General features: G+C 42.0%; 2 protein-coding genes across 2 annotated transcripts in view; one reads left to right on the top strand and one right to left on the bottom strand.

Moving 5' to 3' along the window:
- The window catches only part of ZNF697 (zinc finger protein 697), a 29,344-nt gene extending 20,567 nt beyond the window's left edge, over positions 1–8,777 (bottom strand). Inside the window, exon 1 of the mRNA XM_032154851.2 lies at positions 8,644–8,777. The gene's annotated coding sequence lies outside the window, so the exon portion shown is untranslated. The remainder of the gene's footprint in view (positions 1–8,643) is intronic.
- Positions 8,778–13,526: 4,749 nt separating this feature from the next.
- Positions 13,527–24,147, top strand: LOC131383578 (large ribosomal subunit protein eL32-like). The gene is made up of 3 exons (XM_058439735.1): positions 13,527–13,605; positions 16,701–16,738; positions 23,872–24,147. The coding sequence occupies exons 1-3, from the start codon at positions 13,527–13,529 to the stop codon at positions 24,145–24,147; spliced, it is 393 nt and encodes a 130-aa protein (XP_058295718.1).
- Positions 24,148–26,132: the final 1,985 nt, after the last annotated feature.

The raw sequence follows: 26,132 nt of genomic DNA, 5'->3' as shown, positions 1-26,132 counted from the left end.
ACTCCAAGTCATTAACAATGTAGTCCAAGGCTCTCTTACCTCATCTTAACCTCTGTCCCCTAACCCCAGCCCAAAAGGGTTGCTTTAAATCCCCCAGAGGGCACCCTGTTTTCCCTTCCTCAGATGCTTTTCCTCCTGAAAGCATGGGTTACAGTCTGTCCTTTTCCAGAGGCAGCAGCACCTGTAATGGTTAAAAGCTCAGATTCTGGCCAGGCATAGTGGCTCACGCCTGTAATCCCAGCACTTTTGGGGGCCTAAGCCAGTGGATCGCTTAAGCTCGGGAGTGCAAGACCAGCCTGGGCAACAGGGCAAAACCCTGTCTCTCCAAAAAAAAAAAAAAAAAAAAGCCAGAAGTGGTGGCATACACATGTAATCCCAGCCACTTGGAGGGCTGAGGTGGGAGGATTGCTTGTGCCCAGAAGGTATTCACACCACTGGACTTCAGCCTGGGTGACAGAGCCAGATCCTGTCTCAAAAAAACCAAAAACCAAACAAGATTCTGGAGCCATATGACCTGTGTGAATCCAGTCTAGCTGTTAGCCTTAAGCAAATTGTTCAACCTCTTTTAGCCTTAGTTTTCTTCATCTATAAAATGGAGAAAACAACTGAACCTACCTTATAGGGATAGTAAGTGCTCAGATAGAATTATTATTCTTTTTTCACTTTGTATGACTTAAGATACTTTTTCTTATTCTGCCCAATATTAGTTTTTTAAATAGAATCATATTTACAATAATTCATGTCTTATTTTTGGTTCTCCTTTTTCTCCTACCACCTCCCAACTGTAAGTTCCTTATGGGAACAAACATTTTATTCACTTTGATAATTCCCTCACACAATGGACCTTCAAATAGTTCTTGAAATGGATAAAATCAGGAGTAATTATTTCTTCCCCTCAGTCTCAAAAGGAAGACCTAAAAAGACTAGGAAATCTAGTGATTTGGCAAAATCACATCAGGTAAGGTAGAGTCATAGAGACAACCTAACTCTCCTAACTGGATCCAATAACCTGTTAGCACCAGGAGCCAAACATGCTTAATTACTCTGCTAAACAGGTAGCCATGACAGGAAATGGCAATTAGCCTCAAAAGTTAGGCAGACCATTCTCAAAAAAGAATTCTACATCTCTTGGCCCAAATACCAGCACACTTTGTTTGTATCAAATGCCCCTGTGTGGGTCCTCCCTCCACTCCAAGGGTTTAACCCTTGATTCAGCTGTGCAAACAGAGGTGCCACAGTGCTGTTTATGTTCATTGTGGGGAATGCTACCAGACTGTCCCACTATGACAGGACAACTACTTCTCTCCCACCCAAGGAAAATTGGGACTAGCAGTCACAGAAATTAAATGATGAATGAAGAAAGACCAACATTTAACCTTCAAAGTAATTATGAGACTAAAGAAGTTGCTGGGTGAGGCAGGGCAGGGAGTGCATTCAAATACCAGGGAGATTTGCATTTAACATTAAGAGTGGCTATTCAGACTAAAGTTTTATTCTCTGGCAGTTTTCAAGAGTTTCATGTTTTGTTTTGTTTTTCTTACTACAACAAGAAAGGCATGGATTTCTTGATTTCTCTTCTCGCCTACATAGAATCATCAGCCTAGAAAACCCTTTCCCTAAAGGTCCAGAATTAGGCTGGGAAACAAATGAAGGCTCTTAAGAAAGTTAGTAAAGATTACATGCCATACAGGAAGTGTTGACCAGGAATACTTACCACACCACCAATTCAATCAATAAACACAAGCACATATTAGGAAGTAGAGAAACAGAAACAAAGGATGTCCTGTGACAACTGCCCCCCAGACTAGTGTAGGCTGTGGCTGCAGTCTGGTTAAATTCAGCTGATGCTTATTGTTATAAGGGGGGTGGTAAAAGGGGAGTGTGTCTTCAAGTTAATTTCATATTTTGGTTTCTCAGTTCTGGAGTAAACTAGTTTTGTATTAAATTAAATCTGGCACACATTCCCCCCCAAAAAAGGAAAAGATGGGGAAAGCTCATATACTAAAAAAAAATAACAAGAAAAAGAGTCACAGGTGGGGAGAAAATGTTTGCAAAAAAATATATATGATAAAAGGCTGTTAACCAAGAAATAGAAAGAACTCTTAAAACCCAATTAAAAATGGGCAAAAGATCTGAACAGACACCTCACCAAAGAAAATATGCAGATGGCAAATAGGCACATGAAAAGATTTTTAACACTGATATGGTTTGGCTGCATCCCCACCCAAATCTCATCTTGAATTGTAGTTCCCATAATCCCCTCATGTCATGGAAGGGACCAGGTGGGAGGTAATTGAATCATGGGGGCAGTTACCCTCAGGATGTTCTCATGATAGTGAGAGTTCTCAGAAGATCCGATGGTTTTATAAGGAGCTTTTCCCCCTTTGCTTGGCACTTCTCTCTTCTGCTGCCATGTGAAGAAGGACAGGTTTGCTTCACCTTCTGCCATGATTGTAAGTTTCCCAAGGCCTCCCCAGCCATGCAGAACTGTGAGTCAATTAAACCTCTTTTCCTTATAAATTACCCTGTTTTGGGTATTTCTTCATAGCAGCATGAGAATGAACTAATACAAACATCAATGTCATTTGAGAATTTCGAGTTAAAACAAGATGCCACTACTCGCTCATTAGAATGGCCAAAATCCAAAACACGACAACACCAAATGAGCTATCAAGGCGTGAAAAATCATGGAGAAACCTTAAAATATATACTACTAAATGACAGAAGCCAATATGAAAAGGTCACATACTGTATGATTCCAACCATATGACATTCTGTAAAAGGCAAACTATGGAGATAGTAAAAAGATCAGTGGTTGCCAGAAGTTAGGGGAAGGGAAGGATAAATAAGTGGAGCACAGAAGGTGTCTAGGACAGTGAAACTATTCTGCACTATACTATAATGGTAGATACCTGTCATTATACATTTGTCAAAACCATAGAATGTACACCAAGAGTGAACCCTAAGGTAAATTATGGATTTTGGGTGATAATGATGTATCAATATAGGTTCATAAGTTGTACCAAATGTATCACTCTGGAGCAGGATGCTGAGAGTGGGGGAGGCTGTACATGTGTGAGGGCCGGAGGCAGACAGGAACTCTACTTTCTCAATTTTGCTGTGAACCTAAAAGTGCTCTAAAATATTTTTGAAATTATATATACATATGTACATAATGTACATATATGTAAGCTATCTTCCCCAGCTTATATAATTTATAAGCATACAACCTTACCCACACCTCATTGTAAAAAATTGTCTGTGCCATCATTTTAGGAACAAATTAAAATGAAATTTTAAAAAAACACATTCATTCAACAAATAGTTATCAAACCCTTACCATGCACTACCCATTATTCTAGATTCTCTGTTGTAAAGATTACATTCTAATGAAATTTCTATTCTACCTTCTATTTCTAAACCACGTTCTAAACCACCTCTACTTTCTAAACCACCTTCTATTATCAGAAATCATTGTCAATACCTGCCTGAAGGATTATTTTCAAAACTAGCAAAACAAAAATAAAGTGATTCTTTGAAATTCACAAAGGCTTCCAGGTATGGGGGACAAAAAATTTCAACAACTGGAAAAGTCTTCCTATAGTGCCCTGCTAAACTTCATCAAGCATCAAAGATGTGCTAAGCACATGAAATAGCTCTGAGATGATGAGCCAAAGCAAAACATTTCTTAGCAAATAAAACCCAGAGAGTTTATTCCTGTTTTATAATTATGGTAAGATCCTGATAAACTTCTCAGAAGACCATGTATATCTGAAGTAACTCTCTGAATAAAAAGTAGGCCCTTTCCCTTTAACTACTCATAGCAAATTTAGCCTCCACGGGAAGGAGAAATCTGAAGTATCGCATGTGACCTTCTCACACACCTGCTGGAACACTGTTGCTGGCCTATGGATGCACAGGACATGACTTGCTGAATAGATTCAGTCAAGAACTCTCCTATTCTCCTTTAACATGACTAATGTGCTTACAACAACCCATAGCACGCTGTGTTTATATCAGGGCTTTCAAAGCTCTCTGCACCCTTGAGGTCAGAGAAAAAGGTTTAGTCAAGCTAAGGAAATGGGTTCAATCTAGTGATAGGTGAAACTCTCTTCCACCCAAAGACAAGAAGCTACTATCTTTTAACCATCCCTTATCAATACATGATGTAATGAATGCCAAATCTATATCCCAAACAATCTTGCTGCTCTGCTGAAAACAGAATGAATTATCTTCCTTCCTCTCCCTAGCCTTCTTTTCCCCCAATAAGTGCAGCCAGTGAAACCCCTCTGATTTTCTCAGATGTGCATGACATCTGAGAGATTTGGCATGACAGCAAAGGGAAAGGTACTAAACAATGCCCCACCCCGCTACCCAAAATCATTAAACACTATAATCATTCAGTGCCAGTGTTAGTCAAGCTCAGAAAACTCAGCTTACAGTGGTCTGCTCTGGCATATTTCCAGAAGGTACTTTCCTCTTTTGGAAGTTACATGAAAAGGGTGAAAATTAACTAAGAAAATAATTATCCTCTCTTTCTATCCCTCTTCTACAATATAAGCAAACTATCAACATGCAAATAATATTTCATGCCTCCATTTCTGCATTTTAGTCATTACCAATTCATCATTAACTCAGTTTCTGAAAGTCTACCATATGCCAGGTTGTGTTCTGGACATAAAGTCCCTGTCACGTGTGGGAACCCACTCAAGTCTACTTTCATTAAGAAAACACTGAACTGCAGAATTTCAAACAATGCAAGAGATTAGGGGAGAGGCTGAGGGTGGCCTGGTGTAGCCGAAAAAGGCTACCCAAAAGAAGTGAGGCTTGGCCTGGCAAGAGGAATTCAGACAGACTGGGAGAAAAAAGAAAAGAATTCCAAACACACACAGTTCTTTATCCAAAGGTCTTATTAGGGGTTGTGAACCTGGCCTTTCCAACTGATGGTCATGAGAGTTTAAGGACATAAAAATAACAGATCTATGAAAAAAACAGTACTTCTCAGAATAAGATCCATTAGGATGATTTTAGAAGCATAACAATGTTACTGGTAGGAAATTTGGGAGGTGGAGGACTTCAGGAGAAGGAACGAAGAACTGTCAGTTTTCTCCCATGGAAAGCAAATTCTGAACAGGCTTGGCAGTCAGCAGACCTAAATTCCAATCTCCACTCAGTCCAGAATCTGGGACTCCAGGCAAGTTTCTTACCTTCTCTCCAAGCCCTAGTTTCCTCATTTTCAGAATGGAGATAACAATATGTAAGTCATCAGATTAAACATGTAAATCACCTAGTTTAGTAGCTGATATACAGATGTTCAATAAGTGGCGACTATTATTGTAATCACATAAAAAGAAGCATGAAAAATTGCCCAGTTTGAAGTAAGTGAGGGACTAGTAAATTGTAGTGTCTTTGGGGAAAATTTGAAAGTCTGATTTGTTTTCTATTTCTATATGCTACATTTTAATCCTCATAGATTGCCTGGGCTATAAAAATGGTAAATGTCTGGCTTACTTGCAAATAGCAGGACAGTCTTCGTAGTGCTGCTTTTCTAATGAGCACTTTGTACCTTCATAATTGAATGGAAACAGTTACCTTCTTCAGTCTAGGACAATGACAAAAATTCTTGATTATTTGCTTGGGATTAATCCACTCCATATTCTGCCTGAGAGTTTAAAATGTAGGTTGGCAAAGAACTTAATTCAACAAACTTTTTGTGAATGTCCTTGTACTAGACACTATGATAGGTACTTTTAGGGTCTCTTAACCCAGGAGCAAAAGGAAAAGCCTCAGTCTGGCATGTCCCAGATGCTTTATTTTCACAATTGCGATGAATCATCACAGGTCTATGAGAAAGGCTCTATCCCCTTTTCTAAAGAAAAGGCAAGATAATTAAGATTCTTTTATCCTTTCACTCCTTCTTTGATTTATTCATGTTTTCAAATCAAACATCCTTTGGGCACTTGTTAGGTATTAACACCTAAAGCAGGTGTCATTGAAATAATACAAATTACCAAGGGGTAAGATTAATTTTGACTGCAAAGTTTGGGAAGAGTTCTATAAGGGAGATAATCAGCTGGGCCAGGATATGTACAAAAATAATTAGGGACGGGTACAGGGATGTCCAGCAAGCATGGGGTTTAACCTGACAGTCACAGAGGCAGAAGAATGTCTGTTGCATCTTCAAGGACTGGGGAGCTATTTGCTCCAAGGATGGGTACTAAATTGGGTTGGCACAGGTCCAGTGAAGGAGAGAGGTAGGTAGGCACTGAATTGAGTAGAATTTTAAATCCCAAAGTAAGGAGTTACTTTTGTTGATTACATTAACTCTACATCGTGTGTGGTACTGAGAAACCTGTTAAGGGGCAGGTGAAAGAAAAGAAAAAAGAAGTAGGATCTTAGATACAAAGAAAAGGTACTGACAGGTTCGAGCTCCAGACCTCTTACTGACACTGCAGCTATTTTTTTCTTTCTACATAAGCAGACAAGCTCCTTCTTGCCTTAGTTTATCATCCTTGCAACCAACCTTTACCCTTTCTCCTTCCCTTCACAGGACACTAGTAATTAGGCAAAAAATGTAGATTCTGAGGAAATTCAAAGAGTTTTGGTGGGGGAGGGAGAGGAAATGTGATGCAACTCCATGAGCCTTAGTCATGCTGCTGATATGAGGTCACTATTTACCACTTCAATCCAGCCGGTTCTTCTGTCTGACTAGCATCCATTTACCCCTCTATCCCAGTAGTTCTGAAAAGCCATCTATGTGTTCCTTTGTGTAATGTAAAGGGCAGCCTGACTTCATATTTATGATCTTGTTCAGTAGGATGCCATCTTATTCTCTGTTGGGCATGGCTGAACTTTTGACATCAACTTTCCCTTAACAACAAGCCCCACTTCCAACACACACACACACACACACACACACACACACACACACCCCCAATATGTTCTAACTAGAAATCATCTAAATTCACAGAGCCTCTTCCCTTCACTTCATTATCCTCATGCCCTCATCCTAAACAACTGGGTTTTTTTTTTTTCTCGATTCCATTCTTTATCTCAGTTCAAATGCCTCACCTCTCCCAAAGAAGCTAGGGAAGAAATGTTTTGTTTCACCTCCAAAGCCATTTATATCAGGCTCAGGGCTCTCTCCATGCCCTACAGTATCATTCTTTCGACCATGAGCCTTGCATACTCCTGCCTGGCCATATAAGTGGCATTCTTAAAGGTTCATTTGGCTCCTCAAATGTATTCCACATTAAATAATATCCACATGTTGGCTTGTTGAGAGAAGAAGGTAAACAGCTGGGGACATCAACAAAAAAATCAGGTGAGGGGAGAAAGGAGATATATTGAGTGTGACCCCTTAGGCATGCTGAGTTCAGTTACAACAGTCACACTTGGACTATGTTCAAAGTTGCCCACTCATCCTCGACAGCTACTCAAAGACATTTAACTTGCTAGCCATTATCCAACCGCATTTACCAGACGCTCGGTCTTGAGGGAGGAGGGTAAGGCAGTAGGGGATGCGGAGCATTGGTGTCATCCTACAGGTTAAGGACAAACATGCCCGCTACAAGGACAGGGATACATCACCAACTTCAATTCAGCCCAGGGTTCATGTAGCAAGCAAGGGGTGGGTGATTCACTCCTGCTGGGGAGGCAGGGCAGTTGGGGGGAGGGGGCGGTTAGGAAAAAGGAAAATCGTGGAAAGTCCCAGAGGAAGTGGTAGTCGGCTGCCGATGCATGACCATAATGTACATTGGCCGTAAGGTACACTCAGCGCCTCTGCGTCGCTGCTCCCCCTCAACCTTTTACTCACCCACTCCTCCCAACACGCGCCTCACCCGTGCCTCCATGCACAATCCTGAGCCTTGGCATCCCCGCGAGGTGCAGGTTCCAGCTTTGCCCACCACCCCACCACCTACATACATGGACACGTGTGGTTGGAATGCCTCCCGGGGCTAGACGGCCACCCCTCTTGGGCTGCGAGATGCTGCCCATCTCTCCACCCACCCGTCCTTATTGTGTCATTTGCCGGGTCTGATGGCAGCCCCAAAGCCGCTCATCTGAGTGGGCTAGAATGGAGAAGAGAGGAAAAGGGAGGCACACATTTCATTCACTAGGACCCAAGATGACCTGCCGCCTCTCTCCTGCCTTCTCGGAGCCCCCCACCCTCCCTTAGCCCCAATGGGACTGGGGGCACGGACAGACAAGGCAAGGAGAGCGCAGTCCGTCAAGGTCCACAGCTGCACACAAAGCCCTTCAGCTTCTCCTTGCCTTCCAAGCTCCTCCCTGAGCTTGGTTTCTCCGAGGGTCTCTGATGCCCCCTTCGGTGGTCGGCGGGACGGTCCTATTCCCTCTTGCATCGCTGTCTCCTCCCTCATGTCTCAGCCTCCTCCTCCCCGCCCCTCGCCACATACCCCTGAGGGAGCTCAGTCCCAGCTTTGGGGGCGCGAGAGCACCCCATAAGCCCGGGGCCCTGCGCCCCAGGGGAGCGGACAACGGTCCACTTTACGGGGCACAACTTCGCCCAGCCGTTCCGCCACCGCACTCGAACACACACCCCATCCCTGCAGCGGTCGGGTCTGGTCCCGATCAGCCCCATCCCCGGGAGGCGGTTGAGCCCAGCCACAGCCACGCTCCTACCTGCGCGGCGGCTGGCGCGGCGAGGAGCTAGGGCACCGAGCGCCCCGGCCCGAGCCCCGCACCGCAGCGCGTCTGCCCTTGTGCGGCGGCGGCGGCTGCAGCGGCCGCTGGGTGGCCCGCTGGCTGGCTGGTTGGCTGGCTGGCTGGTTGGCTGGCTGGCTGGCTGGCTGGCTCGCTGGCCGGCTGCCCGGCTGACTCCTCACTGGGGCTTCCTGTAGGGCTGGACAAAGGACATTTCCTGGGAGGAGCGGGAGAATGTTCCCAGCATGCCTCGATTTGTAGTTCCCGGGGACTTCCTGCCACCGCAGCAGCGGGCGCCCTGGAGGTATCTCCGGCCAGGCTAGGACTCCAAGACAGGAGGGGAGGCGCTCGCTGCTTCCCTAAGCGCTGTGGGGAAGGGAGCGGCCGGCGGGTCTTGCCCCACGCCCCGCCCCGCGGCGCTCAAGGAGCCTGCTGCTCCGGAGGCGGAGGACGCGAGATCCCAGCGCCGCACTCCGAGCTCGCGGCACCGGACGCTGCCGCCGATCTGTCCCATGGTGCGAGAGGGCTCTGCGGTGGGAGAGGCCTTTTCTTTAAAAACCGGAAAGTTTGTGATGGATTCGCTTTTTAAAAATTAATCTAAAAACACAAAATCTATCTTTTAAAATAGATTTTCTTTTTGTCTTTTACGCCGTTGGCATCCTGCTGGGGGCCGATTAAAGAACTTGATTGCTCACCAGGAATTCAGGTTCCTTAAGATCTTGGCGCTTCATCTTTAAAACCATACAGAGCTGATTGTTTCCAGATCCCGACCCGGTGACATTCCTCCCTCCATTGTTGGCCTTGTCCCAAACATCTTTTCAAGAAAAGCAATTAAATTGAGATTGAAAATAAATTACGTAAATTAAATATTAGACATGTGAAAACCTGTGTGCTGCTGAATTAGGAAAGTGCTGGACTTTCTGCGTATCTTTCCTTCATTAACCTTTAGGATTCAGTTTCTTGGTCCTATAAAACAGATGTGCTGGCCACTGTATATTGAGTGTGTGTATTTTGGGAAGTGGAAGAGTGAGGAGAAGAGGGCATTGGCTACAAGAGAGGAACCCTACTTCCAGCCTAGCAAGAGTCTATGATGCCCTGCACACGTTTTTGTCTATTTCTGGGACCATAGACTCAGGACCCTTAGAAAATCAAGGAATGACCACATAGAGACTAAATGACTAAAAGCTGTATTCTCTCCAGGAGCATGAGCAGAATGTAATAAACTGAACTAGGAAAGGACAAGTTCTAGGATGCTCTAGAATGTGTTTGAAAAGTAATCAGATAGAAAAGTCTCTGGGAGGCCGGGCGCGGTGGCTCACGCCTGTAATCCCAGCACTTTGGGAGGCCAAGGCGGGCATATCACGAGGTTAGGAGATGGAGACCATCCTGGCTAACACGGTGAAACCCCGTCTCTACTAAAGCACCTGTAGTCCCAGCTACTCAGGAGGCTGAGGCAGGAGAATGGCGTGAACCTGGGAGGCAGACCTTGCAGTGAGCTGAGGTCATGTCACTGCACTCCAGCCTGGGCAACAAAGTGAGACTCCATCTCAAAAAAAAAAAGGGAAGAGACAGAGAGAGAGAGAGGAAGAAAAGTCAAGTCTCTGGGCTTGGTGGCTCATGCCTGTAATCACAGCACTTTGGGAGGCCGAGGTGGGAGGGTCACTTGAGCCCAGGAGTTCAAGACCAGCCTGGGCAACATAGTGAGACCCTGTTTCTACGAAAAGTAAAATTAAATAGCGGGTGTGGTGGTGCGTACCTGTAGTCCCAGCTACTCGGTCGTTTAAGTGGAAGGGTCGTTTGAGACTGGGAGTTTGATGCTGCAGTGAGCCGTGATTGCACTCCAGCCTGGGTAACAGATTGAGACTCTGTTTCAAAAAATAAGGTCATAATTACGTCACCTCCACTTGTCATTTCACATTTTAAATCCATATGATTAAAACATTTGGGTGAAGGGTTTAGCTTACATTTAAGTAAAGTTTATGCTAGAGTTCTCTTTCTCTAGAGATCCTTAACCGCAGGGATAAGATGGGCTGGATTAAAATGTAGAATTGATGAGAAGCATGCAGATAGGACTGTCCACCTCCCGAAAGTTCCTGTTGTATGCCCACCCTAAAGGTCCTGTTGCATGCCCACTCTGTTGACTGTCCGCCTAAATTAATTGTGCTGTGATCCTTGCATTTTCTGGACCCTACAAATTACTGCTCCTTCACATTCTCAACCTGGTAACGTTCCAGTGAAACTAATCTCCCTATCTCCACCCCAAAGAATTGATTACTGTTTTGCAAATCAAGTAGCCTCTAATAGTGTTCAATCTGAAAAACATGACATACTTGCTTGTAGCATTTAACGTGTAACATTGCCCATTGAAGCTATTTTTTGCCCTGCTTTTAACACAACACACTCTCCTCCTTCTCCTACACTTCTAACTTAAGCTCAGAATAATTGAACTTTCACTCATTATTTCACGCCATTCCAAACCTGTCCCTTCCTTTTGTTTCCAATCCCAGATATTTCGTTACTTCAACAAGTTTTAGTTAACACTTATTCATGCTAGTCTCCATGTCTGGAGTAGACATGTAACATTCAACAGTAAGATATTTTGCTGAGTAACCACCAGCTATGTCTTACCCCCAAGAAGCCCACACTCCAGTTGAAAAGACAGATGTCACACAATTACTTCACAGTGTTTAAGGGCTATAACACTGCCTTATACTGGGGTTCGTGTTCTGTAAAAGTGGGGCTCCTTCCATAAGCCTTCTATTCCAGTGAGTGGCAGGAGTCGACAGGAGTGGCCAGAGGAAGGCTTGGGAGGGAGGAAATACAGACGGTAAAGAAGACACGTAGTGTGTGAAATTTGGTTGTGAACGGGATGGTAGCTGAGAAGGAAGTGGGATCAAAGGACATTCTTCTGTTTGTGGGGGTTTTATTTGTTTGGTTTTTAAGATGAGAGAGCCTTAAGGATGTTTAAATGCTGATGAGAAAAGTCTTGAAGAGAAGCAAAGGGTAGCAAAGAGGAAAGAAAGAGGATAAGGGATTCTTATTCAACAAATACTTGTTGAATTAACTAATTCCTGCAACTTAGTGTTGAAAATGTTGAGATTGAAATGAACAAACTGCACAATCCCAGCTAAGACGCGCAGAGTCTGAGACCAGAAGGAAATGGCATTTCTTTCCTCCTTGTCATATGCTCTCTCCTGCCCTTGAGGCCCTCAGGGGAAGGTGACAGACAAGTGAATCAAAGGAGAGAATGGAGGCTTCCTCCACTGTTGAAGATTAAGTCTTTTCCAAGTTGACAATAGATTGGAAAGGCACACCGCAACTTCAGGAAAGTCTAAACTTTCAAGCCTGTGGATTTTCATTTCATTTTTAAAATAAAAAAATTTTTACCCTTGCCCTTTTCTTCTTCTTCTTCACCACTTTGAGGCAAAGTAAATAATGATTCTCATCCTCATCTTTCAAACAGAGAGTTGAGCCTGGACAGATTTGCTTACATTTTTTTAAGCTTTCAAGTATAAAATGGATGGACCTCTGTTGTTTTTCTTAACCTAGCAAGCATCCCTTTCCCTTTTTTTGGTAACAGCACCTTTGGGAAAAAACCCCGTTTCCACCCTTAGGTCTTGTGGTTTAGAGAAGGGCAGAGCCCATCTTCACCTCCACTTCATTGGTAGGTAGTGATCAAGACCTGTCAATTAGCCAATTCAGTGTTGTATGAGGGATAAGCTATTAAAGGAAGCAAAGCTTAGAAAAGGGATGTGGGAAGGGATGTACGCATAAGCAAATTTTTATAACTTGTTTGATCATGCCTGAAGCCAAGGTACCCTTAGACTTTTTAGTTACATGAGCCAAAACATTCCCTTTCGGGCTTAAGCTATTTTGAGTTAAGTTCTATCTCTTGCAGCCAAAAGAGTTCTATATAGCTGGAAGTGGGATGCTGTAGTGCAGATCCTTAAATGTAAAATTGGCTGAGTTAAGGAATGGTGAATGTAGGAAAGATCCCTCTGTGCCAGTCTAGAGAACTGGAAATTCTTGTGATACAGTAGCCAGGAAACTCAGTGAGAGGTTTCAGACCCCAGCATTTCCAGGGTGGAGTTTAAGAGGTCTTGACTGACAAATGTCAGGGTTTTAGAGAGTTTGGTCTACTTACAGTTTTTATAAATGTTCCAAAGAAAAAGCCATGCTAATGTTGAAACTGGCCTATGTAGTAGCAGAGAGGAAAAAAATTACAGTGTGATTAAAAGATTCCCTTTCTACCAGTAGCCAGCAAACCCAAATGGTCCGGAGTCAGTTATATTGAGCCATGCCACGTTGGAAAACTAAAATCCTCTGCCTCTTGCACAGTGACAGCAAAGGCATAAGGTAAAAAACTGATAATAGAAAGACCGTCTCCTGAGTCTACATCAAACTCCTCCTACTGTGCTGTTCCTGCCAGAGGAAGGGAAGAATTAACCCCATTTTAATTGGGTGACCATATAATTTCTTATCAAAATGGGACAACTCTGAGTGTGAGATGGGTGCTATTAATAATTATACCTAGATGACAGCTCTAAAGCAGGTCACCCTAATTAAAGAGCTATCTACTAGGACACCACCTTGCATCAAAAGGCCACTCCATTAGTCCTCCTCAACTGCAGATAGTTATTTCAAGTTGCCCTAGGCAGAGGCCAAGATGGTGGCTGTTAAACTGAAGACTGTTAAAATGAGTCATCTCTAAGGCTTTTCCTTAAAAGACAGAAACTCCCAGGACAGGGTCTAGAGCGTAGATAGACTCCATACCTCTGAAATACAAGAGAAAGTGGGGGGTGGCTAAAACAATTCAGTCCCAAGAACGGGAATCCTCCTCAATTCCCTTTACAGTTGTGATCATGGAGGAAAATAGTCAACAGGAATCCTTTCTGAGAGTAAAGCTGAAGGTAGCTAAATTGGCCAAAGAACTCAATTCCTGTGAGGCAGATAATTCTTGCCGTTTCTAATTAGCAGAATGTAATACATCCCATGGTACAGTCTCCATACTGATTATTTACCCTTTCATTGCTTTCCTGTAGGAGTTACTCAATTTTCCCCTCTACTGTTTTATACTATGTAGGGAGTGATCAAATTTGTAGTTTCGTCATATGTTGTCAGAAAGAGAGAATGAAAATCACTTAACGGTAATGGACTAGGAGGTAGACACAAAGCAAAAACAAGAGAAATGAAACAAGTTAGACATGTGAAAATGCATTTACCCTTTGGATTGTGGGTGAATGCATTTTCATGCATATGTAGAATAATTGCATGCTATTAAGTGGGGACATTTTAAAAACTGTATGGAAGAAGAGAAGCCAAGAGATGGACTGTAGAGTGCGACCACTGTTTTTTGATGGCTCAGCATTCATTCCCACTTTCTTGTAACAGCACTCTAATTTTCCTTCTGAGGAACCACCCCTTCTTCAACTTTAGTCTGTCTGGAAGAGGGTCTATCTTTCCCTACCTCTACCACTTCATTGCCCAGTTCTGAGGCTGGATCTATAACCCAGGCCTGGCCAATCAGTGCCTTCCATAGCTCACAGACCAGTAATTGTGTCAGAGACGGGCATATGACCCAGAAGATAACATCAAAGAAGCCCTCTTTCTCTGTTGGAATTGCTAGTTGAAAAAAATAACATTAAGCTGAACATGCTGGAATGTATAGCCTGAATGTGGAGTCAATACAGAGAGTGGAAGAGCTGAGACAGGGAGACACAGAAAAAGAGAAATTGACTTGAGCTCTTCATTCCAAGCATTTCGAAATCTATCCTTGCACTTTTTAGTTCTGGGAACCATTAAATTCTCCTCCCCCACCATTTTATTTATCTGATTTGAATTGGATTTTTGCCTAGTTCAACAGAAATAGTTCTGAGCAAACTCAGAATTTTAATGTTTTTTGGAATTTTTCATGGTGAAATTACTCAGGAAAAAGGGATGTGAGAACAAGACAGGGGAAAAGGGGTAGGTTCACATGAAAAACAGCTTCCAGTGAAATGTTCTTTTCCTTATTAGAGACACTGTGGTTCCCACCGCTAGCTCTCTAACTCCATAATCCAGGCTGGAGAATTAGGACTATGTGTGGTAAACTGACCACTTTCTAGCACATAAATGATGGGGACACATGGATCAGTAAGTGCCTATTAGGAGAACTCAGCCATGTTTTCATTCTTGTATTGATTCTTTCGGGGAAAAAAATAAATAAAAAAAAAAGCTGAGCATAGTGGCTCATACCTATAATCCCAGCACTTTGGGGCACCAAGGTCGGAGGATCCCCTGAGCCCAGGAGTTTGAGACCAGCCTAGGCAACATAGTGAGACCCCATCTCTGCAAAAAAAAAAAATAATAAAAAATTTAGCTGGACATGGTAGTGCATTCTTGTAGTCCCAGCTACTTGGGAGGCTGGGGCAGAAGGATTGCTTTAGCCCGGGAGGTCAAGGCTATAGTGAGCTATAATCATGCCACTGCACTATAGCCTGGGTAACAAAGTGAGACTTGGTCTCTATCAAAAACAAACAAACAAATTCAATCCTTAAAGTGATTGTTTAGCCTGGTTGGTTTATTAGTGGGTAACATAAGCTTGGTTTTCCAATCTTATGTTTTGCTTTGTGTCCTGGTGGCATTTAGCTGCTTCATCTTAAGTCCTAAGACTTGCATTCTACTCCCACCCAGATCAGGGCCTTTCCCCCATTTACGCCTGGAGTCAACACTCCACCTCCAGCCCCAGCCTTTCTGTGGGTAGCTCCTTCTCATCTTAAACCTAAATGTCACCTCCTTATAGCAATTTTCTCTGGCCACTCTATCCAAAGTAGCCCCCCTTTATTTTCTACTAGTCCTTTGTTTTCTTCTATTCAAAACGCTTCAAATTTTGTTTACCTGTTTTTTTTTTTCACTCTTGAAACTAGCTGGAAACTCCACAAGAGTAGGGATCTCTATGTCTGTATCATTCCTAATTTTGCCCCAAGAGTCCAACACTGTGCTCAGCTTTTACAGTAGGAACTCATAAGAAATTTGCTGAATACACTTAATGAATATTTTTAAAGCAGCTGTGAGGAACATCACTGTTCATTTGTGGACAATTTCTCTCAGATATACTTTTTCAAAGTAAATTTTTATTGAAACGTAATGTATAGAAGTGCATATTTCATTAACGTGTTCAGATTTTGAAGTATATCTTATTCCCTAGAGGAGAATTTAGGGAAGGGGAAAGTGAAAGTATTTCCCAAAGGAAGTGGAGGGAGGAGGAGGGGATGTTATCACTGGGATTAGCTGGGCTGAAGACTGGCTCTAAAACAGCCTGCCTTCTACAAATGTTTCTCCTAGCTAAAGGCCAAGACACTGTTTATTTGCTGGGCTTCATATAGCCTGGAACCTCTAATCCCTCAAGGTTGGGAAGAGAAGGAAAATCAATTGTGAGTTACAGGAAAAGCAGATAACATAGGTCAAGGTGTAGATTTTACTCACCTCCACACTCCAAAAACTAGAAAGATATTTAGTTTACTAAGCTTTTAAAACAAATCTGTATCTGATTTAATGGGAAAGTTTTTGATGCTCTCTCTCTCTCAGATTAGATACAGGAAAAGGATGCTCAATATCACTGCTGCTCTTCCATTTGGTACTAGAAATCTATTCCAACCCAACAGGAAAAGACAGTTAAATGTATAAAGATTAGAAATGAAGATACAAAAATGTTACTTGCAGATGGTCTGATCATTTACATGAAATTTATTATAAACCAGGAACTATCTAATTTGTTTAATATTCACATAATCTGTATTTCACAAATAAGGAAAATAAGGCTCTGAGAGGCTGTGTTTACCCAAGATCGTTCAGCAGTCAGATTCAGAGGCTGAATTTAAGTCCACATGACAAGAAGAAAAAATGGGAACATTCAGAGTGAGAGTGTGAAAGCGAAAGCCAGGAAGCCCCATCCATCCATCCCTTCAACGGTGAACAAAATATGGTTCCATCCATTTATTCATTCAATAGTAGAAAATGTACTGTGTTAATCTGCACCTGCTCTCTTCCCTCCACAGTGTTCAGTGCAAAGGACACCAAAATGAAGACTCAAGCCGTGAGTGCAATCCAGTGAGAGAATGATAACCATGCAAGGAGACAGAGCTGTTATCACTGAGCTTGCATAGCAGATAATGGGTGCTGAAGAAATTGGGGGTGTCAGAAATCGCTTCCCCAGTGGTGACACCTGAGCCAAGTCTTAAGCGTAGAGGTAGGTTTTCTGAGGAAGGAGCCAGGCACTTCAGGTAAGAGCAAAGACCTGCAATGCTATGAAAGGTGGGACAGGGCAGCTGAAATGAAGGACATTGCCTGAGACTGGAGAAGTAGGAACAGACCCAGAATGCCATTGTGAGCCATGCTTAGGAGTGGACAGTGGACACAGTATCACGGTAATGACATACAGACTCTCTATACCAGTAGATAGACTAAAAGTAAATGACTCCAGCCCTGTAGGCTGAATGAGGCAGTAAACTGCTTTGTTTTCTTTTACTGTGTCTACACTCAGTAGTCTCAGTTTCACTTCCATTGGCATGCTAATTTTCTTATAATGTACCACCAGTCACAGCTTTTTAAGTGGTGTCACCAAAACTTTCTCCTATTCTCAACAAAACTGCTTTGGCATCTAACTGACTCGACTAGTACTCCCAACCTACTCGTCTTTTCTCTGGGAGCATTGTGGCTTCATCACCAGGTTTATTGTTTCTGATCAACTAAGGGGATATGACTTCAGTGAAGGAGAAAAGATAAATCTATTTATTCAATATATATTTATGGAGCATTTGCAGTGCTAGAAATACAATAGTGAATAAAATATGGTTTCTACTCTCAAAGAGCTTATATACTCGAGTTGACCAAACAGGTAATAATAATATTTAGTGCCAGAATCAGAATCTCAGATATTCTGGTATTTGCTGATTCTGATACTGTGTGCTAAACTTTGTTCAATATGCTTTGTATATGAACCCTTTAGTCATTCAATACTCTTGACAACCTTATGAGGCAAGTAGTATTGTTATCACCCTCACCTAATTTACCTTCCTTGCTCATTTCATCTTCTAGTTGGCTCAGAACCCAAACAGTGTAGCTCCAGTGTCTGTGCTCTGACCTTCTTCACATTAATTGCTTAATGACAATCTAAAGTGATAAATGACCTGATATAGACACACTACATTAGAAAAATGTCCAGGGTGCTACTGGCACCTACCATAGTCTTAGGGATGAGGAAACATTTTCTGACAAAGTTTCTAGCTGAGCCTGAAAGGGGGAGGAGTTGGCCAGGTACAGAGGAAGGAGGGAAGTGATTTGGGGTCAAAGGAATCTTAAGCTTAAAGATCCTGATCCTAGAAACGACTTGTCACTCAGAAGAGCTACAGAGCATTTTGGAAGGCCAAAATGGGTCCAGGATGAGGGGGTGAGGGTGAGGGTGGGAAGGATTAAAAATAAAGTTGGCTGTTTTAGATCTTAACATTTTACTGCTAGAAGAAATTGCATAGACAAGGCAATAGAGCCAAGTTCCAGAAAATCCTGAATTTAAATATTACATCCCTTTTAAGGCATGCTGGTCTTTTTCTTCAAGCCAAAATCAGAATCATTTTTTGGACTTGTGGACTTACTTAAGTAATAAGTTTCAGAAAAGTAGCTCTTATTAATTACATGGAGTTTGATATTTAATCATTCACCTTTGTTGAAAGAAATAAAAGTACATTAAATTGTATAAAATTACCCCATAAATCAGTTGATACAGTGATTGAACTGTCATTCTTATATTCAAAATATATTTTTACTGAGCACTGCTATATATCAGGCCTAGTGTACGACACTGTAGGATACATCAGTGAAGAAGAAGAAGACAGGTGCTTGGGCTTGCAGTATGCATATTTCAGCAAATCCTAAGTATCTCAATCTGAAAAGCATACTATCCACACTTCTAGAATACATAAGGGTTGTAATCCAAACATCTAATTTTACAAATGAAGAAATTGAAGAGGTTAAGTGATTTACCCAAGTTCATGCATTTCAATCTAGTACAGTGCTGGAGACTTGACCTAGTGTCACACACGGGCAAGCCATTGCTCTCTCCAATCACACCCCACTCCCTCATATATTATGAACCATGGATTTAAGAGAGTTGTTTGACAAGAAGTCAAGGAGTCTTGTAAGACAGGATTCTCATTGTAATATTTCTTTAATAATCTCATATTCTCCTTCACTAGTGAAATAATAGCCTACACACATCCAACATCGTCCTCTTTGCAAAAATGTTTTCACATTCATTATTTCATTTGAGATTTGAGTGGCCCTATGAAGTAGATTCTGTAGATATTAATATCCACATTTTACAGATGCGAAAATTGAGTTTAGAGAGTTTCAGTGACATGGGCATGGTTACAAGTGAGGACCAGACTAAGGGCAGACTCAGCTGCCCCAGGCCTCAATTCATGGAGGCACTAAAATATTACTGGAATTAGCCAGAGATTCAGTGCTATTTAATTCAACTTTTTACCAACACTGCAACACAAGTGATGAAATGTAAATTAGTTTTTACTCCCACTTAAGAAGGAAGTGTCTTTGGATAGAAATGTAAAAACACTCCTGGGGCTGCAGATTTATCTGTGATATATACATGCATGTTTCTTGGTGTAATTAGAGTCCTATCCCAATCCCAAGAAGACCAGAAGCCAGCAGTTGAATTCTGAAACTGAACAATGTGTGGCATAGCACAGGGAATAAGATATTTTTTAGACTATTAATTTTAATTCCTTTAGTATATCTCCCATTGAGATTATCTAATTGGACAATTGAAATGAAAACTGAAGAGAGAACAAAAACTATAGAAATGTGGCAAATGTTTTATTGGTATGAGAGCCAATAAATAAATAACTAATACAGGAGAAACTTTAAAAACATATTCCTGTGTACAGATTCTGCAAGTGATGTGTAAATACATTTTTGCTATGAAGGAATTACCGTTAAGTATTTAGATTAAAAAATAAAGTTCCCTTTTCATATGCCACCAGTGGTCTTGCTATCCTCATAGCACTTTCAGAAAAGATATTTTGACCAAGCCTGTGTAACTATACCAAGCAAGTTATCTTTGCCCTTGGTGAGTGTGAGTGAATAATGCTTTCTAGTTATGGACACTAGAAAAATTGTGAAGCAAAGAACAATTCCAAATAAGTAGAATATTCTGCTGTAGTTAGTGCATATAGCAAATCCCCTATTTGAGCATAAAGAGAGATTTTATTTTATTAATGAAAATAATCATCAATTTTCACATCTCTTGCTGCAAAAGGATATTAATTTGAAGGGACACCAAATTATCTAGGGACTGGATCTCACTCTTAAGACTTCTATTCAGTGGCTGGGGCTCAGCTTTCCATTTTACAGGGTTTTTTTTCTCTATCTCTAAATTCCCCTTTCCCTACTATATATTCCTCCCCCCCATGAATGCCTATCATTCTGATAAACTGGACCACAAAACACTCGTGTTTCATTTTATACTGTTTTCATTGTCTCTTCGGATGTTTCATGCAATGTATTGGTTCTGTCTCCCCACTTTAAAGCTCTTTGGCACAGGGGTCTTGCTTCATGCTTTGCCTGTCTCCCCGAGTGCTTCCAGCTGTGCTGCACACAGAGCAGTTCAGGAGTCCCTCCAGAAATGTAGCCCTCTCCCTCTCTCTTCTACAAAACTCAGAGGGACTCTTCAGGAGCCACACGCTCTCATCCAGCAGAAACTTTTTAAGGGGTGGACAACAACCCAGAGTAGACACAGAGCTGGTGCTCTTCCAGTAGAGGTAAGTCTTGGCCAGTTCTCGGTGCCCTGGCTCTGTGAGCCTCCCTCCCCACAACCTCGCTGAGCCTCTTGCTGGGCCTGATCCCTAAAGTAGACCTTCCCTTGTCGTGTAGTTAGTACTCCAGCTGCACTCACTTCCCAGCTTAACTTCCTGACTCTTCTCAACCAGAAATCCTTTCTGGTTCACAACTTTAACTATATTAGCTCTCTTATTTTTCAAACTTTGTTTCCCTTTCCTACTGTAGGACTCACTATGACAGCTTCAGTTTCTCTTGGCTGCTTCTGGAGGCACTTCATCCATTAACGATGGATTCTTTAATAGTTGCTTTAATTATCAACACTTACAGTTATGTATAGAGATTTCCCAGACTAGGCTATAAAATGTTTCCCTCCATCCATGTCCATGCAATGGGGACTTCTGTCCTGTATAGTTGTGTCTTATGGGCTTAAATTATACCAGCATGTTCTCCATTCACGTTTTTCCCCTGTGAGATTTTATTCATGGCCATTTGTTTCAGCTGTTGATATAGAGAAACCAGTTTAACAGCTTCAAAAGGTCAACTGAAAAAGGAACCAGTCACCCTGTGTACTCATTAAAAATAAATGGAAGCATTATGGAGAGTTATTATATATCCTATATCAAGACTTTTTTGGAGGGGAAATGGAATGCAGGTCCAGGTGGGAGACGAATGATTTCCTGGGATTATATTCTTAGCTACATCTGTTAGAATATTTGGGATTCCTCCATGTGAAGAGGCTAGAAAGCCAGAATAAGAGTTTATACCAGGCTGGGATCTCTAGAGATAAGGATTATGTGACAGGCTTTGTAAGCACAGAATCCAGGGGAGTAACTATTGTAAGAGTTCAGGCAGCTATTAAGAACAATGTTGAAAAATTAGACCAAGTGGAAAGAGAAAGAGATACGAGCTGTCAAGCCAGAGTTCAGCTAAGCAAGCTGGTCAATGGTTAATAGCAGTAGCTTCTCTATCTGTGTGTTGCTTACGTCAACCCCAGTTCCTCATCCTATTGTAGAGTTGGTACTTAAATCTGAAAACTCAGGTGTGCCCTGAACTGATAACCAGCCGAGAAAGTGTAGGGAAGACAGGAATGGGTGGGCAGGTCTAAAGATAACAGTAGAGCAAAGCGGAGGTACTGGGTTCTCTAGAAGGTGGCAGATATTTTTACCAAAGAGAGTTTACCCAAAAGACCCTGAGACATTGCATTAGCAGACCAGGACACATGACTGTTTCTTAATTCTATCTCCAGTTTAGAACTACATGTTAAGTAGAGTTGACAGAAGCAAAAGAAAAAGAACAAAACAAAACAAAACAAAAGAAACAAAAAAAACCTAAAGTTAAAGAAGGAACTACATGTCTGCTATAAGTAGTGTTTAGAGAGCAGGGAAAGAGATTAAATATGTTTTCCTGTTTCTCATGTCTCATTAAAATATAGATGCTGTGGGTAGGGTATTCATCATCCCCTTCCTTGGTAAGCCCTCAGATTGCAGTGGGCCACCTTGTAGTAGTGTTGTTTGATCACACAGTCAGGAAGGATGGTTAGTGCACAGCAGTAGGTGGACTGAGTTCAGTTGGTCTTAAATATTTAGATCTGGTGCCTGTCTAGGGATGGTGCTATGGTAAAATAATAGCTGGTAATTATTAAGAGCATAATATATTCCAGAGACTGAGCTAAAAGTCTTAAGGGTATTTCCTCATTTGCTTCTCCCATCAACCCAATTAGGCAGTTATTACTTTCTTTACTGAAGCTTAGAGAGGTTCAGTAACTTGCCCAAGGTACACAGCCAATAAGTAGCAGAGATTTTCCAACCCAGGCCTGCCTCCAGATCTCATGGTGGAAATCACTTTGCTGTCCTGGGAAAGGCACTGTTAGCTCACATGGCTGAAAGGAAAGCTAATGCTACTTTTTTTTTTTAACGCTGCAGGTTAAAGAGTTAAAAATAAAGGTGAGATGCTTATTTCCTTACACTTTTTTCCTGCATTTTTCTTCATTTCATCACGCATTATACCCCACATCCAGGTGCTGGTCTTGTGCTTTCGGTTACATGCTGAGTTGTGTGGAAGGGCAAGCCAGGTTTATTTCAATGAAAGAGTGTTCATTCATCAAATTGACCTACCATTACACAACACCAATGCAGATGACACACTCTACCAGGGTGTGGAGAGGAGTGTGCACAGTCCTCACACTCAGGAAATTTACAGCCTCCTTTGGAAGATAAGACATGCCTGTGAAAAGATAATCCAAGGCAGCATATGATAAGCACTAAACCACCAGGAAGAATAACTGCTCTTCATGTCGGAAGAGGGAGAGAGAGCGCTTCTCAGCGGGTGGTCAAGGTAGGATTCCTGGAGGACAGGGCTGGTTCTGAAAACTGAGAGAGCTGTTTATTTTTGGGTAGTGGAATCATGAAATGAATCACAGAGAGAGGAAGTGAAAGGTGTGTCTGGGAACAGCAACAGCACCAGGTCGACTTTAGCTAGGCCCACTAGGGGAGGAGTAGGAGATGGGGCAGGAAAATCAAGCTGAAATTGGATTGTGCAGATCCTTGAAAACAATGCACAGCAGTTTGAATTCATTGAAATAAATAAGATTCACAATGTAAAACACCAGGCCTACATAGGCACTTAATAAACTGGGGAGGTTTGTGTGCAACAATAGCAGAAAGAGTGAGAGCTTTGAAAATAAGGTCAGCCTGAGTCAAATTCTAGCTCTGCCATTTATTAACAGTGTGACTTTGGGCTACTTAATTTCTCTGAGTTTCAGTTTATTCATCTGTAAAATGTAAATACTTCCCATCTCACACAGCAATAGAGCAGGGATCAGCAAACCTTTTCTGTAATAAGCCAGATGGTAAAGATTTTAAGTCTATGGACCATGCAGTCTCTGCCATTGTATGGTGAAAGCACATTGACAATATGTCAACAAAAATTAGCATGCCTGTGTTCCAATAAGACTTTATTTACAAAAAGTCAGCTAGCTGAATTTGATCTTTGGGCCACAGTTTACCAATCTCTGTTACAGAAGATTAAATTAAACATCTATAAAACACCTAGCACAAAATAGATTTTCCATAAGCATTCCAACCTTTGACAATTTCTTTTGTCCCCCCATGAAGTGGCTTCTATCTACATTCCCACACTCTGTTATAGTTGAGACTTATGCATGTATTATCACTTGTTTGTCTGTGGTGCGACCATAATATTGCCCCATAAAAATGGATTTCAAAACTGACTGACAGAGTTTTTGAGGTTCTTAAGAGGATTATTTGCTAAAGGCATACAGAAAAAGGACTTTTGCTAGTCACAATCTTAAGTGAGAACAATGTCCAATTTCTGGAGGGGATATAAGGCAACGTGCTCTGTTCCGTCCCTTCACGTAAGGTTTGTAGAAGATTCAAGGGCCAGATCTTGATGCCCAACATTGGTTATGGAAGCAACAAAAAAACAAAGCACATGCTGCCCAATGGCTTCCGGAAGTTCCTGGTCCACAACGTCAAGGAACTGGAAGTGCTGCTGATGTGCAACAAATCTTACTGTGCTGAGATCGCTCACAATGTTTCCTCCAAGAACCGCAAAGCCATCGTGGAAAGAGCTGCCCAACTGGCCATCAGAGTCATCAACCCCAATGCCAGGCTGCGCAGCGAAGAAAATGAGTAGACAGCTTGTGTGCACATTTTCTGTTTAAATAAACGTAAAAACTGCCAAAAAAAAAAAAAAGAAAAGAAAAGAAAAAGAAAAAAGCACTGGAACTCCACACACTGAATTTGGAATGAAAGGGAGCCCCCTCATGGAGGTTTACGAAACACGGTTGAATTCTGTTTCACTATTCCAACTAGGATTAACCAAGATGAATTTAACTTGTGAGCAGTTGGAAAGAGTAAACTTACTCTTTCCAAGCCTCTCACGTTACCTCTCTCTCTCTCTCTCTTTTTTTTTCTTTTTTTGGAGACAGGGTCCCATTCTGTCCTCCAGGATGAAGTGCAATGGCATGATAATGGCTCACTGCAGCCTTGAACTCCTGGGCTCAATTGATCCTCCTGCCTCAGCCTCCTGAGTAGCTGGGACCACAGGTGTGCACCACTATGCCTAGATAATTTTTTTTATTTTTAGTAGAGATGAAGTCTCGCTGTGTTGCCCCGGCTGGTCTCCAACTCCTGACCTCAAGCATCCTCCTATCTTGGCCTCCCAAAGTGTTAGGATTATAGGCATGAGCCACCACGCCTGGTTGTGTTACCTCATTTGGTCAACAACTGCATTGTGAGATAATTTTGCTCCTGAGGAAATTGAAAAAGAAGTAGTTATGAATTGGGCCAAGGCTGCACTTCATAAGTCAAAGCAATTTAGAGAGAGCAGGCTAGGTGTTGGGAGATGGACACAGTGGAGAAGGCTTACCAGGGCCAATAGTGGGATGCTTTGCCAGGCCCCACAGTTTTAGGTAGGACCTGTTGGCAACACCATATCACACTGAAATACAGTAAGATACCATCAGCCCTTCTCACTGAAGCCTCTCCCACTGCAAAAGAGTTGTAACTGAGCTTGCTAAGCTCTAGGCACAGCAGCCCTCCAGCTGGTAAGCCAAGCTAGCCAACAGGATGACCTTAATGGCTGTTTACCAACAACATCGTCCTTTAGAGTCACAGGACACTCATTTGCAACTGGCTGTTCTTCATCCCTCTCCCCCAGCCAATAAATCACCTCCTTAGTTGCTGAATGAGGCTTGTTGGCTATGGGACCACATCCCTGGGCTCTGCATTGCAGCAAGTATACACAGTCACCCAGAAGCCCTCTGTCATCACCCGGGAATACTAGAAGTATGAGGATAAGAAGTAAGCCTGACCATGTTGAGGAAGGGGAAACTGGCTTTTGTTCCACAGAGCAAAACCTCAATAAATTGGCCATCTGATTCCTCTTTGAACTGTATAAATAATAGAATTTGTAAGGTAAATTAAGAGCAAAACCAAGACTGTGGTAGGAAGTATTCTATTAGCTTAAGAAGACAGACAGATCTGAAGCAAACCCAAGTACAAATCCTAAGGAGTCTTGTTCCTTAAAGCAGTAGTTCTCAAACTCAGCCTCTACTTATTCTGTAAACCAGAATTTTTTTTTAACTGAATTTGAATCAAATAATGGCATTTCTCCAGGGAAAAAAAAGTTAATGGGAAAATGTTCTCAGTTCTATCTATAATTGTTTACCATTTACTTATACTAAATCTAGTGTGAGCACTAATGTATTCTTTTGGTGAACATTTAACATAGCAGTATTTTATCATATTTTTATTTTGGTTTATTTTTGGTGAAGAGCACTTTCACCTCAGACTGTTCTGAACATGTCTAAGGACCAGTAAGATCAACACTACTCACAGAGTGTTATCTAAAAACAACAGGCTAGCTAGTATTTCATTATTATTCTGCTTTAATGACAAAACAAATTTCCAACTTGAATGCAATTTTACCAGATCAATCTCTTATTTACTTCACTCTGCAGCCCATTAGAATGAGAATTTTCTCTCCTTGGTTGACACCCATTCTAAAGAACTGGGCTCTCTCCTTGATGAATCTCCAGGATATTCAGTGTCCAGTTACCTCCCTCTGTTGCTGATCTCTGATAATCCTTATCATAGGGCTGACTTCCCTGTGAGCCC

The sequence above is a fragment of the Hylobates moloch genome, unplaced genomic scaffold (genome assembly GCF_009828535.3).
Source record: "Hylobates moloch isolate HMO894 unplaced genomic scaffold, HMol_V3 SCAFFOLD_5, whole genome shotgun sequence".
NCBI lineage: Eukaryota > Metazoa > Chordata > Mammalia > Primates > Hylobatidae > Hylobates > Hylobates moloch.
The sequence above is the reverse complement of the archived record's forward strand: the minus strand, read 5'-3'. Positions and strand labels throughout refer to the sequence as shown.

Coding starts and splice junctions, on each gene's coding strand:
- LOC131383578 (XM_058439735.1), top strand. CDS start 13,527: ATGGAGGAAAATAGTCAACAGGAATCCTTTCTGAGAGTAAAGCTGAAG. Junction 13,606..16,700: donor GGCCAAAGAACTCAATTCCT/GTGAGGCAGATA, acceptor TTCCCTCCACAG/TGTTCAGTGCAAAGGACACC. Junction 16,739..23,871: donor CCAAAATGAAGACTCAAGCC/GTGAGTGCAATC, acceptor CCTTCACGTAAG/GTTTGTAGAAGATTCAAGGG.